Consider the following 12,769-nt stretch of genomic DNA (forward strand, 5'->3'; position numbering starts at 1 on the left):
GGGGGAAACAAAACACAGTCTGCAGTGATGTGTCAAGGTCAGCATGCAAAAGAGCAGCAGTGTTTGTACATGAAGACATGTCTTTATTGTGACACAGAAATCTCAAATGCCATACTGATTTACATCAGCATGTATAATCCATTTTAGATGTTAAGTTTCCCATGTGCAGAGGTAAGACAAGTAAAAGTTAATGTAATGCAACCATAAATAATTATAATAAATATCAAGTAAATGTACAGCACACACACTTTATCGCAACACCTCTTCCTATGAATATGTCCTTTTTTCTTTTTTTTTTAAATCACCTCTCTTATTCCCCCGCAGGAGGAAGTAGAAGTGAGAGCATCCCCATTAGCAGCGGTATATTAGACTCGCAAAAGAACAGAATCCAAACCAAAGTCGCAGGCGTGTCAACAATGCAATGTGTCATATATCAATCGTTGTGTTCTTCGGTTCTATCGGGTCAAATGGTTTTTACTCGCACAAGAAAACATGTTTCACCATGAGCAGTAGAAAAAGAATCCATTCAAATATGGGACAAAAAAGTTCAAATAAGACCACAACAAACTGGATATCCAACAGACATCATAGTTTGTTCGATTTTAGCATGTTTTCTTGGAAGAGTAGTGCAAACGAGAAAAAATAAAAAAAAAAAGGTGAAGTAGCAATTCATAAAAACTGCACTCACATAACATCAGTCTATTTACATCTGTTCTCCTATTATATTTTTACAGAGCTCAACATTTGGTTATGAGTAGTTCAATTAAAAAAAAAAAGCAGAATATTGTTTTTCTATTAAAGAAAATAGAAAGAAGGCATAACTGAAGAGAATTTGCCGCCCCTCCCACCAAGTGTATGAGCGTAGATTGTGTATTTTTCAAGGACAGGGAGTGGGGTTTCACATTCAGTAGCAAGAGCACTCATGTGGGAGGGGCAGCTCATGTGAACATCTCTCCTGTCTGTCTTACAATGCAACTGACTCATCACCATAGCAACCTGCAGGCCAAGAGAATGGTGGCATCTCTGTCTCATGATGACCAAGCAAATAAAAGCACAAGTAAATGGCTTTAAATATGACCTCCTCATCATTTTTGGTTTAAATGGAGTCAGTTTTCATAGCCATACATTTGCCCATAATTATATATTTGAGTGAACTACATTATACCTGACATCACATCTACTGCCTGCTCAAAGCTGATCAAAAATAGTCAGAATCACACTCAAGGGCCCCTTAAGGGGAAGAAAAGTGATGATGATTGTGAGGGCCTGTGACTGACGGGGGATGTAGTAAACAGTAGAACATTAAGCCTTTTTTTTGGGGTGGGCCCAAAGTGGTATTTTTTCTGTGGCGACAAACCTCGATCGCACCATTTCTCTTTCAGAATCAGGTAATCCTGCAATTATCATCTTATCTCACAGCAAAGGCATGTTTCAAAACATAAGCCCACAGAGGCTACACAAAAAGAGGCATCTGGGTAACTCATTTGGAGTTTGGATGGAAGCCTATGCAGTGTTTCAAAACCAGAGCTAAACTCCCTAATCTGTATCACTGCAGAATTCAACTGCTCATTTCAGTAAGGTTTTCTTTCATTCAAAGACAGGGAAGGATATAGTGAGCCTGTGTCACAGTTGTTTCACTCCTCAGCACAACCAAAACAGCTACTCATCAGATGTGTTCAAGCCAGTTCAGATGATCATCACCAATACGCTCTAAAAATAAGAGGAAAAAAAAAGGAAAGCAATCAGGACGAAGGCCATGACATAAAGTCAGGAGGCCAACGTGCAAAGCATTAAACAAACTAAATCCAATAAAAGTGACTTTAATAGATTGGAATTGGGCTGTGCGGGGGAGGGGGTGTCAGTTGTGGACGTGTTTAAGAAAGGGGGGCAGTCAAGTCTTAGCCGCTGAGCGGGTCCTCGCGGTAGTGGATGGCGTAACGCAGTTTTTCCAGCATCACGTCCAAAGAGGTGTACTGAGGCAGTTTAACCATGAACATACAGGTTTCCACGCGGATGTACCGAGAGTCTGGCTGGCCTGCAACGCAGAGAAAGACGATGCAACAAAATCACAGACTTGTTAGGTACTGTATAAGCTAATGTATATGGGAGTTTTTGATGGTAGCAAAAATTTTAAAAAGGAATTTTATCTGTGGCAAGATCTCCAGTGTTTGTACTTCATTCTGTTCTTCTCGATTTACTTCCATGAAGCTTTTCTATCTGAAATACATAGCTAACAGTTTTTCCTTTCTCCATAAGAAGCGTGTGTTTTTGTTACACAAAACCAATTCCAGCAAAGAGCATGCTCATGTCAGAGGTTATAAGACAATATGAGCTGCTAAGAACACTATTCTGCAACACTAAAGAGAACATGTAGTGTTCTTCTTCAGTGAGAACAATGCTGATAGTCATCACCTGCTGCTCCATCAGGAGGGGCGATCTTCATGGGATATGGAGGGACATGGGCAGTGTCGGGTCCGCCGTCCTTGCAGGGACAAGTGAAGGGGATGCGCTCCTGGTTGCAGGCGAACTTGATGAACTTACAAAGTTCCTCCTGAGTGAACATCTCCAGAGCACTCCAGAAGAACTCGATGTGCTGGTCTGTCTCCATTAGACCTACTTGATACATTGTGTGAGCCTACAAATACAAATGTAAGATGCAACAATGAAAGAGTGACATATATTTGTTTAAAGGATCTTGTTAAGATGTTGCAGGTTAGTGTAGCACATGAGGGTGGCAAATGTACCTTGAGGAACTCCAGGTTGATGTACGGCAAGCCACAGGTGCGCAGCTCCATCTCCAAGGGGCTGAGCATGGTTAGTAGCTGCAGGGGAATGATGGAGGCCAGCCCTGCACGTACTGCAGTCATACATTCAACATTCTGCAGCTCCCTCAAACGAAGGCTTCGTACCGCCCGTGCATACACATCTTTATTCTCCCAGCTAAACAACAAATATGGTTGTGAAAGATTTACAGTTTAACACAAAAACTTGCCACATGTGTTAATAATCACCTGACAGTGAGGTTGCGACCTCCCTGACAAAGCTCCACCTCCTCACCCGTCATAGTGATGTAGGTAAAGGTACAACAAGGCCTGCTGGGAGAGTCAGGGCTATCCCCTGAATGGTACTGGGAGGAGATCTCAGCGCACAGGGACTCAAGCTCAGTCTCATCATTCACCTGCATGGCACAAACAGTTGCTTTGTTAAAACAAGTTGAGGTCAACAGGCAACATGAGGAGAGATTGCCTTTGCATTCTTACATTTTCAAATTTTCTGACATAGTTGTACGTAAGCATATCTGCTTCCTGCAGGTCCTGCTCTGGGTCAAGGGCCATGCCCACCAAACCTTTCCAAAAGGATCCCAGTAGATCCAAAGGAAGGGGCACATCTGCACGGATGGCAATGCCCAGGAGTTGACCAAAGAAGTGCAACAACTGCTCCTCTGCATAGCTGATTGGACATGGTGTCAATATGTATTTCCCCTAAGAGAGCAAAAAATGATTCATGAGCCATATCATCCCAGATAAGATTCTTTATACTTCAGAGTTTAAAGTTGGTGGAAACAGTAAAAATATATGAGGTAAAATATGGATGGTCTTTTATAACAGCCAAGTCAGCAGCATTACCTTGTTACGGTTGGCTGCAGCACTGGGGCAAGGGAGCAGCAGAGAAAGAGCTGAACTTTGCAACTCTTTACACACCTGCCATAAGAAGTGTCTGAAAGAACCGCCTGATGAGACAGATACACATGGGTTACCTTATGTACAGTAATACTATTGTACTACTACTACTAGCTCAGAACCAGAAGAGCTATGCTGTAGGTACAGACCTGCCAACCTTGAAGAAATGTTAAAAGTACAAAGGCGGGAGCCTTTATTTTTATTTTATATTTATATTTATTTTTAATTTAGAAAAAACTGTATCATTAATAGTTATAATATAATATAATATAATCAGTATCAACATTTCAGCTTTTTCTCATTACATCATTCCTTTTACTCAAGTTGTTCCAATTTTGGCAGGTTTTTTCTCCCACATAGTTTGATTTCTACAAAGTGCCAATGGCCCCTGTCCCACAGTTTGGACGTACCTGCTTTTATATCCCTTCGTCAGGGTTCGTCGCGCAACCACAACTCTTGCTGACTATTTAACTTGTTAGTTTCCTTTGTCGCTAGCGAATGAAGGTAATTAATGAAAGAAGGAGTGTTAATGCAGCTGGAATTAATCAACGCGGTGTCTTTTTTTATTGCAAATGTTGACCTGAAATCAGAGGAGAAAGCGTTTGCGGACTTGGGCTGTACACCGTATGAAGTTGTATACAGACAGGAAATAATGTTCTACAAGCTGACCCATCACAGCATCCTTGAGGTTAGATTTATTTTCCCCCAGAGGTCCATGCAAGAGGGTTTGCACGGAGGAGCATTATCCAGGTTTCACAGACAGAACTTGAAACTGAAACATGCGAAAATGCATACTTGGAGAACGGCAATGCGTATTGAAGAAAAATGAGTACATGTTGGCAGGTCTGTAGGTATAAAGTAAAAGTTCTAACTTGTGCCGTGAACTTCCTCCCCTGTGAAGCGGATGTTGAACGCATACGTTGGGTCCCCTCCACTGGCCAGTTTTACACAAAGCTGAGACGATGGCATGCATGCAAGCTGCCGGGCTGCCTGGCAGAAGTATGTGTTCTCTGATGATCTTATCTCACCTGCAAGGCATTGGGTGGATGTTAGCGAAAGACACAGTACACAAAACACCCAAGTTATTAAGTTAAAGGGAATTTACCTCCCACAATCTCAAGAGGATCCAGTGTAATCTCTGGAGCAGCATGGTCTGCTGTCCGCTGAACTGTGGCATTCAGTACTCTGTTCATGACAGTAACTTTTGTGTCATAGAAAATTAGACCTGTAAGCAGTAAAGAAACAAGTGATGAATGTGAGAAGGGAACATTTAGAGGAAACATACAAAAGGATACTGATCTGCTCCTAATTGTTCACAGCCATACCAAATGTCCCCCATTGCCGATTACCTCTGTGAACTGCTAAACCAGTGCTGAGGTCTGACTCACCTTTTGCCTCACATAACAGGGATGCAATGCTGTTTTGATAAGTATGCGTCTGTCTCAGCTCCACCAGTGGTAGGAAGAAACTCTCCAGGGTGTTGTTGAGGGACTGCAGCAGAGCAAACCGCAACCGCAAGCTCTCTACAGGTACGTCTTCAAAACACAAAAGAACAATTAGTAAGGATAGTTTGAGAATGTACAGTTAAATGCACAAGTGTTTTGAGAGTGACATGAGTTTGTTATGATTTTGCCTCTTGCGACCACCACAATGGATTTGAAATAAGGATGCCACTGAAGCGTACGTTCAGCTGTATTTTAAGAGTTTTCACAAAATGATGTTCTGCAGCCTTATCTAAAGCCAACACAGAACAGATTTAACTTACTGAACACAAAAGTGTGGGCAGCAAGACACACAAACAAGCAAGCCTGACAAAGCATCTCCAGGGAGGAAACTCACAGTGATGTTCATGGGCTCCAGTCCTTAAGCGGTTATTGACTGCAGTGATTTTCACCCAATTAAGATTATATTAAGGCAAAGCTCAGTCAAATTATTTTCTAATTTGTGGAAACATTAAATTAAACGCTTTGAATTAAATGGCACTAGATAACCACCTTTTGCTGTGTCTTGTGGGTGATGTCCATTTTGTTTTTAATGTTCTATGGATCATGTATATGTTTGAAATAAAGTTGACGATATTATAGTTCTATTCACAATTATGTCACTTGCTCTTGAATGGTAAATGCCATCTATTTGTGAAATTAATTTTCAAGCTGAAAGACTTTTCTTTGATCACATCTGGATTGCTTCATTTCATATCCATTGTAAGGTAAAATCATAAAAATGTTGAACCTGTCTATATTTACTTGATTTCGCTCAGAGTAAATATATAACGTTCAAATACAGCTGACATGTTTTACTAACTGAGCAGGCAGGCCACACGTGGATCGGCACAATCACTTGGGTCCAGGTAGACTTCATGGGGATGCAGTCTGGTTGGCGTGATCGCAAGGTGACGACACAGCCTGTTGATATACTGGACCAATGCAACGTCCATTTCCAAGGTCCACTTCCTACAAGCCTTCTGTGCATACCGTGTGTCTATACATGTGCACCTGGTGACAATGAACAACAATGAAAAAACAATGAAAAAAAAAAAATCAACAATAGCAGCACTATAAAAGCCGCTTCATAAACTGTAGGGCATTTAAAAGTGGGGTACTCTCTTATTGTATGTTCCAAGAGATTCAGAGTGTATAAATACTGTGTGTATATACTGTACATAGAATATGCAGAGCATATTCTGGGAAGCCAGTGATAGCATGTGACAGTATCCGTATTACATCAGACTGCAAGCTGTTATTGGGGTCTGGCATTCCTCGTCTCACCTTTCAAAATGGAGGTCATAGCCACATGCCAAAATTGCCCTCCAGACACTACGGATGTCCTGCTTGGCTCGGTCAATTGCAAACTTATAGAAGCCCTCCAGTGTCAGGTACTTCTCCTCTGCGACTATAGAAACAAAATGGCATGAGATGCAGTGCCCCCAAAACGCATTGAATATAAACTGATAACCAACAGCTGTATTAAGTAAATGCAGCTGATACACTGATACTTGATCTCACTTTTAACAAGATGTTATAAAATAAGTTAAACAACAATTGAGGCTGGTGAAGACGGACATAGTAAGAATGTTATTCGATATAGCATGCTGAGAAATGGGTAGCTGCCCGTTGTGTTATCACAGAGTTGCTATTACTGACGAACCTTCAGGTTTTTTGGCAGGAGACTTTTCCACATCTTTCTCATCAGGTCGGGCTTTCTCTGGAGATTTGGGCTTAAGGACTGTCTTTTTCTCACTAAGCGCAGTCCTAGCAGATATACGTGAACAGTAAATTAAATTTTAAGTCAATGAACTGAAGTGTAATGGCACCTGAATATATCAATAAAGTAAACGTTGAGGTAAAAGTATTTCATGCACTCGCTTACCTTACACTGTTGAGAACAGACTTTTCCTTGGTGGGAGGTTTGGTGATGGGCCTCTTGGTGCTCACTACCTTGCCTTGGTGCTGTTCTTTTCCTGCCTTGCTGTATTTGTTTTTATTGGGCTTGGGAATGCCATACTTCCTTAAAATCTGGATAAAAACAAACGAACATTGCAATTAGATGAGGAGTTAAATATTATTTTCTGGTGCTGGAACTGGAAACTTTAAAATATAAAGCATAATATATATATGGCATAAACCTGAGTAAGTTGGTCCTCAAGTACTTTCTTAGGCGGCCGGACATTGGTGAAGAAAGTATGCAGCAGGTTACCAGGGGTCTGAGAGTTGATCTGCTCTTTGCTGAGGTAAATATCAGATACTTTTACTGGTTTTGCTGGTGTGAGACTGAGCATCTGCTCTGACTGCACACAACTCTTGAAAATATCTGTGAGGATGTCTCGTGCTCCAGGAACAAGCTTGTCACCTTGGAAAATATGTGGGTTTTAAATGTCACAGCGTAAGAACACAGCATGATTATTCTTTGTCATATACAAACCTCGAATTGACTTGTCCAGAAAGTAGTCTTCAAGAGCAGAGCTGCCTTGAGTGTCAAACAGACTTTGATTCACGCTTGAGGCTGTGAGGATTTCCTCATTGGTCAACTCCATTAGCTCCTCTTCACCTTCAAGACTGGACAAGCCAATTAGGTCACTGCTGTTGAACAGACTGGCCCGTATTTTTTCCACTTTCGCTCGAGAACGGACCTGCAATTAGTCATAAAGGGATAAGTGTGACTGAAAATCTACCACAAAAACAACAAAAAATCAAAGTTGTTCAACCCACCTCAATGACAGCATAGCCTTTGATAGGCCGTAACGTGACTGCATTGCTCTCCTGAGAGGTAACTGTGTGCAAAGAGCCTCCATCTGACACTGACGGCGTCTCTGTACTGTCCACTGGCTCCCCTAAGCTGCCAAGACTCCCTATGCTTCCTGTGCTACAAAGAGAAGTATCCAGACTTTCCTGGCTGGAAACAGTCTGGGGCTCATGGGAACCCTGCTGGGTGTAGTTACCAGCAGACACTGCTGCGGCAGGGGTGAACGTGGGTACAGCTAATAGCTCCTGATCGACAGAAAGTTCACTGGCAGTGCGAGAGACTCCCTGAGAAAAGCTGCAGATGGAAGTCTGGCTGGTCGAGGCAGAAGCACTCACACTCAATGCTGGAGTAACGCTGCTGGAGCTGTCAGGACTCTCAGGACCCCCGCTGTGGGTGAAGGGGCGTTCAGACTCAGTGGTCACTTTGCCGTCTTGAGGGCTTGAGATTCCAGCTCCGGATTTAGTTTTCTTTGGGTCCTCTTCCTGCAGAGGGATGAAGACTTCATCTTTGAAAAGACCTCCATGCGCGTTGCAAGCCCTGCGGATGGCATTTCGAACCACTGCCTCTTCCAGGTGGGTGGGGATGCCTGAAAGCACCAATAGGCGACTGTGGGCCGTGGGACCCACCAAAGCTTGGCAAGCGTCTGTCACTGCATCACTTGTTACACTCAACCCTTGGGGATCCTTATTGGCAACATGTCGAAGGATCATCAAAAGAGTGAGGCAGCGGTGGAACCACAGCATGTCTTCAGGTTTACTCCCTGTCATGTTCAGCAGGGAGCTGTCACTCTCTGACAGACGCGCACCACCACTTCCCTTTTTACCTGACACCACTGCGGCCACTGCAGCTGCTGCTCTCTCACGCTTCATCTTCACTTTCTTACGCTTAGACAGCAGGCTAGGGCTTTGTGGTGTTTGGCCCGGCGATGAGGATGACGACGATGAAGAATCACTCAGGTTAGGGGCACTGGTAGAGGTCAGGGCTCCAACTGTGGAGCCTCCAACATTGAGCGGAAGCGTCACCTCTGCCACAGCCAGACAGACTTCCATCAGTGCATGAAAGTATGTGGAGAACCGGCTTTGCTCTGCTGCCAGCGCTAAAGCAACACCTCCAGATGACGACCCTCCTGCTCCAGCTCCTCCTGCAGTCCACCCTTGAGTTTCCCTGTCATAGAGCTTACGAAGTTCGGTCTGCAGGGACATGAGGACTGCAAGGCAGGGGTTAAGCAGAAGAGCAATAGAGCTGGAGAGGCCAGTGGGACTTTTACGCTGCTCCAAGTGGTGAATCTTCCGCAGGAGTTCAGCCAGCAAGTGAAAACAAAGTTCTTTAATGGCAGGAGCCAGATCAGTGGTCCAAAGTAAACCACCTAATACAAAACACAAGTCAACACAGGAAACATTGAAAGTTAGAGCTTGTATTATGAAGACTCCATGTGATGAAGCTGATGTTAGCTGTATAATTAAGTATGCATCATTTTAGTGGTTACTGTTTTAACATTTACATCCCCGACAGAAAGAGATACGAGTTACGCTAAGAAGATTATGCTGTCATTCAAACGTATTTGTTAGCTGCACAATTGGCAGATTTCCACAACATTTTTTGAGAGGTGGCACAGGAGTCCATAAAGATCCTATTAAATTCTGTTATGTACAGCCAGATAAGGTTAAAAATCTACCGTACCGAGAAGTTCTACCACTTGTAGCAACACAGATGACGGTACTGTATCCAGTTCTTCTTCTGATCGCTCAGAGCTCTCTCCCAGCTTCCAAGTCAGCAGCTGCTCAGCAAATGCCATGGCTAGAGGGAACTCCAGAGGCAGGGAATGCAGTACCAACACAGCGCCAGGAGGGGGCGACACACCTATAATCAATTACAAAATCCGTTTTGAAAGAGTAACAGGTATAAATGCTATACCAGTAAAACTCAATAAACACATACCCAGTTTGATGTGCACTTTGTCAGTGGGGATGATAACAGAGGGGTATTGATTGGTGGTGGGAGGGGGGGTCAGGCCTGTGTTGGCGGGTGAGGCATCCAGAGGGTAGCAAACAGCCTCCATTAGATTAAGTTGGCCATTTCTACGCACTTTATGACCCAAACCATACAGCATTACTCGTGCCCAGGGAGCCTTGTACAAGCTAGAGCTAATGGAAGGACAGGAGAGAAGTCAATATTTTAGCAGAGAATAAGGGACTGGGCTTAGGGTGAAGTGGAAAAGATCAACACTGCCAGATATCTTACTCTTTGCGACAGCCAAGTTGGCTCTCTTTGCAGGATACGATCACAAATGCAGCCCCTGGAAAGCTTACATCCATGCTGACTTTGGACTCTGTTACAGGGAACTCCTCAGATGTAAACTGCTCTGGTGCATGCTGAGAAAGAACATTGATATAACATCAGTACATGCCCAGAGATAGGTTAATTCAATAATCGATGGGCAGAGCTGACCTGTAGGAAGCAGCAGATCTGTTTAGTTAGCTCAAGTAAGCTTTCCTCTCCTTGATGCAAGGCACGGGTGATGGCCACTGTCAACCACTCTTGGATGGGCTGAGCATTGCCCTGGTAGAACAGGTCTGTGGGAGAGCAGCTTTGGCCTTGGAGGTTGTGAAGCACTGACTGGGCCAAGAGGATTGAGCTAGAACTAATAGTGCCATCTGCAGGAAAATTGTTACAATGTTAAATGAGGAATGGAAACCAGCAGGAAAGAAGACCTCAGAGAGAATGGTGTAAAGTACACATTTATACATTTAATTACCACTCACCAGGGAGTGGTGGAGCCAGCAACTGATTTGACAGAAGCTGTAGGTGTTCTAAGGTGATGTCACGGATTGCTGGTATGTGGAAGAGGCGGGTGAAAGTGTGAGGATTTTTGGGGGCGTAGATGTTTAGCAGCGCCATCCGGCAGTATAAACGTGCCAGTGCACTCTCACAGCGAAGCAACTCCCTGAAAAAACAATTATGAAATAGTACAATAAGTAAGGTTATATGCATGTAATTTGCTCATTATGCTTACTACCTGTGAATTTGAATGTTGCTACTGTCTAGTGAGACCAAGCCATTAGCTGCAGTGCGTCGGGAGCCAGCAGGTGGGCGCTCCAGCATTTCAATTGGGTACCAGTACCTTACTAGCACACCCTCACTGCGAAGATAGGTCTCCACTTGTACCAGCTCATTTGCCTAGTGAAGCACACAAAAACCACTAAAATGCTTTTTTTTTTTTTTTTTTTTTTTTTTTAAACACAGTGGTAATAAAGCGGTAATAAAACATTGCAACATTCAGCGTTGTGCTTACAGAGTCAACATCCAGCACTACTCCATGCAAACCAAAAGTCTTCAACATGCCCCGGATGGCAAATTTTGGCAGGGCCGTCCCTCCTGTGGTGCTGTTGGTATTGTTGCTGTCTGGACAGCGGATGACCACAGTCAAGCCTGTAGAAAAAAGCAGGTTGTAATTTGGATAAATAATACTACATTAGTAAAGTATTTGACAGTAAAGTATTTGAAGAATCAAATGTCAAGTAAGAGCTGTGATATTGGTGACGAGACCTTTGCGAACTTTATCAATAGTGAATTTGTTGGCCTCATCCTTGATATCTTCTATGGTGGGGAGATAGAGGTCACGAGGAATGCCGCCATTCTCTTCATACAAGAACTCTACTGTCTGCCTTGCAATGTCAACCATGCCTGTTGACATTAAGATACACAACAGAGCTAGCGGTCTTGATCATATTGTTGAATTGAAAGGTTGAATTACATAACTAGGTTATAGTTAATTAGATGTATTATTTTTACCAAGCTGCAAAGCTCCTTTGATTTGGTCCAGGCCAGATTTCCTCTCAGCCTCGTTACGGAACCTTCTTCGAATGGTGGGGAACACTTTGGTTTCCCATGCCTTAACCAGCAAGGCGTAATGGTCCTCCTGAATTTTCAATGGCACAGTGAAATATAGAGGCACAAACTGTCACAGACACAAAATAATGACAAGCTCACTCACTCTTGGTACATCATCATCATCATCATCATCACTCTCATCATCCGCAATGGGTAGAGGGTGTGGATCGGGTCCAGAAGTGACTAGGTTCTCGTAACTCAGCTCCACTTTGTAATGGCAGGATAGGTCACTGTTGTATTCTAAAGTGATCAGAGAGGACAATCACAGCAGTCAAATTAATCATGCCAAATTACATTATTCAAAAAAGCGTTTTTATTTATGCAAAGTCAAAAGGTGAAATGCATATTTTCGGATAATACAAAAATATAGGCAATGTATATACGTTGCTGAGTGACTGCCACTGCTGCAATCCGACAAGGAGGTCCATGAGAACCTGAGTCCGATGTAACGCTAGCACCAGCATCATTATCACTGTCTGAGGCCATGGCAAAGGGGAGCGCTTCAAAATTGGCACTTATTTCTTCCGCAAGATCAATGCACAAGTCTGCTGCATTCCTGTGAGCTTGGCCTTCTGCATATGCGAAAGGATGATTTCCAAAGTTGGCACGAATCTTTGAATTCTACAAAACAATTACATTGGTGTTATTTGTAGGAAAATTGTGCAACTGAACACATTTTACATTCTCACTTAAGTCAGCATACCTTCTTTTGAATGTGCACCAAAGGCCACATTCCGCCAGCTACGTCCTCAAGGATGGGACTGAGCCGCTGGCCACAATAGGTGAAGTAGACCCGCCCCTTAGGGGCTTGACCAGGGGGTGGAGGTGTGCCTTCTGAACGCTCCCAGCCTATTCCAGCCACATCACCTGTGTTAAGGTAAATGTAGTGTTACCATGGAAATTGTCAGGAATCACAAAATGTTTACTGGTATCATCTACAGTATAAGCGTTTGTAA

The 12,769-nt window shown here is 43.4% G+C and overlaps 1 protein-coding gene across 4 annotated transcripts in view; it reads right to left on the minus strand.

The window, feature by feature from the left end:
• Positions 1 to 62: 62 nt before the first annotated feature.
• LOC129179323 (probable E3 ubiquitin-protein ligase HECTD4) overlaps positions 63 to 12,769 on the minus strand; it is a 33,271-nt gene continuing 20,564 nt past the window's right edge. For 3 of the 4 annotated variants that reach the window (XM_054772432.1, XM_054772431.1, XM_054772430.1), the window contains 28 exons: positions 12,517 to 12,680; positions 12,197 to 12,434; positions 11,917 to 12,053; positions 11,715 to 11,841; positions 11,469 to 11,606; positions 11,215 to 11,351; positions 10,939 to 11,099; positions 10,685 to 10,866; positions 10,371 to 10,576; positions 10,164 to 10,294; positions 9,861 to 10,066; positions 9,603 to 9,782; positions 7,889 to 9,288; positions 7,602 to 7,809; positions 7,306 to 7,529; positions 7,050 to 7,195; positions 6,828 to 6,931; positions 6,449 to 6,572; positions 5,985 to 6,175; positions 5,069 to 5,215; positions 4,786 to 4,905; positions 4,553 to 4,708; positions 3,627 to 3,730; positions 3,261 to 3,482; positions 3,012 to 3,178; positions 2,745 to 2,940; positions 2,413 to 2,635; positions 63 to 2,035 (listed from right to left, as the gene is read on the minus strand). In XM_054772432.1, coding sequence (XP_054628407.1) covers positions 1,899 to 2,035; positions 2,413 to 2,635; positions 2,745 to 2,940; positions 3,012 to 3,178; positions 3,261 to 3,482; positions 3,627 to 3,730; positions 4,553 to 4,708; positions 4,786 to 4,905; positions 5,069 to 5,215; positions 5,985 to 6,175; positions 6,449 to 6,572; positions 6,828 to 6,931; positions 7,050 to 7,195; positions 7,306 to 7,529; positions 7,602 to 7,809; positions 7,889 to 9,288; positions 9,603 to 9,782; positions 9,861 to 10,066; positions 10,164 to 10,294; positions 10,371 to 10,576; positions 10,685 to 10,866; positions 10,939 to 11,099; positions 11,215 to 11,351; positions 11,469 to 11,606; positions 11,715 to 11,841; positions 11,917 to 12,053; positions 12,197 to 12,434; positions 12,517 to 12,680 — 5,876 coding nt within the window. In that variant the 3' untranslated portion in view covers positions 63 to 1,898. The remainder of the gene's footprint in view (positions 2,036 to 2,412; positions 2,636 to 2,744; positions 2,941 to 3,011; positions 3,179 to 3,260; positions 3,483 to 3,626; positions 3,731 to 4,552; positions 4,709 to 4,785; positions 4,906 to 5,068; positions 5,216 to 5,984; positions 6,176 to 6,448; positions 6,573 to 6,827; positions 6,932 to 7,049; positions 7,196 to 7,305; positions 7,530 to 7,601; positions 7,810 to 7,888; positions 9,289 to 9,602; positions 9,783 to 9,860; positions 10,067 to 10,163; positions 10,295 to 10,370; positions 10,577 to 10,684; positions 10,867 to 10,938; positions 11,100 to 11,214; positions 11,352 to 11,468; positions 11,607 to 11,714; positions 11,842 to 11,916; positions 12,054 to 12,196; positions 12,435 to 12,516; positions 12,681 to 12,769) is intronic. The other variant, XM_054772433.1, reaches the window with a different exon arrangement.

Source organism: Dunckerocampus dactyliophorus, chromosome 4, assembly GCF_027744805.1.
Source record: "Dunckerocampus dactyliophorus isolate RoL2022-P2 chromosome 4, RoL_Ddac_1.1, whole genome shotgun sequence".
Lineage (NCBI taxonomy): Eukaryota > Metazoa > Chordata > Actinopteri > Syngnathiformes > Syngnathidae > Dunckerocampus > Dunckerocampus dactyliophorus.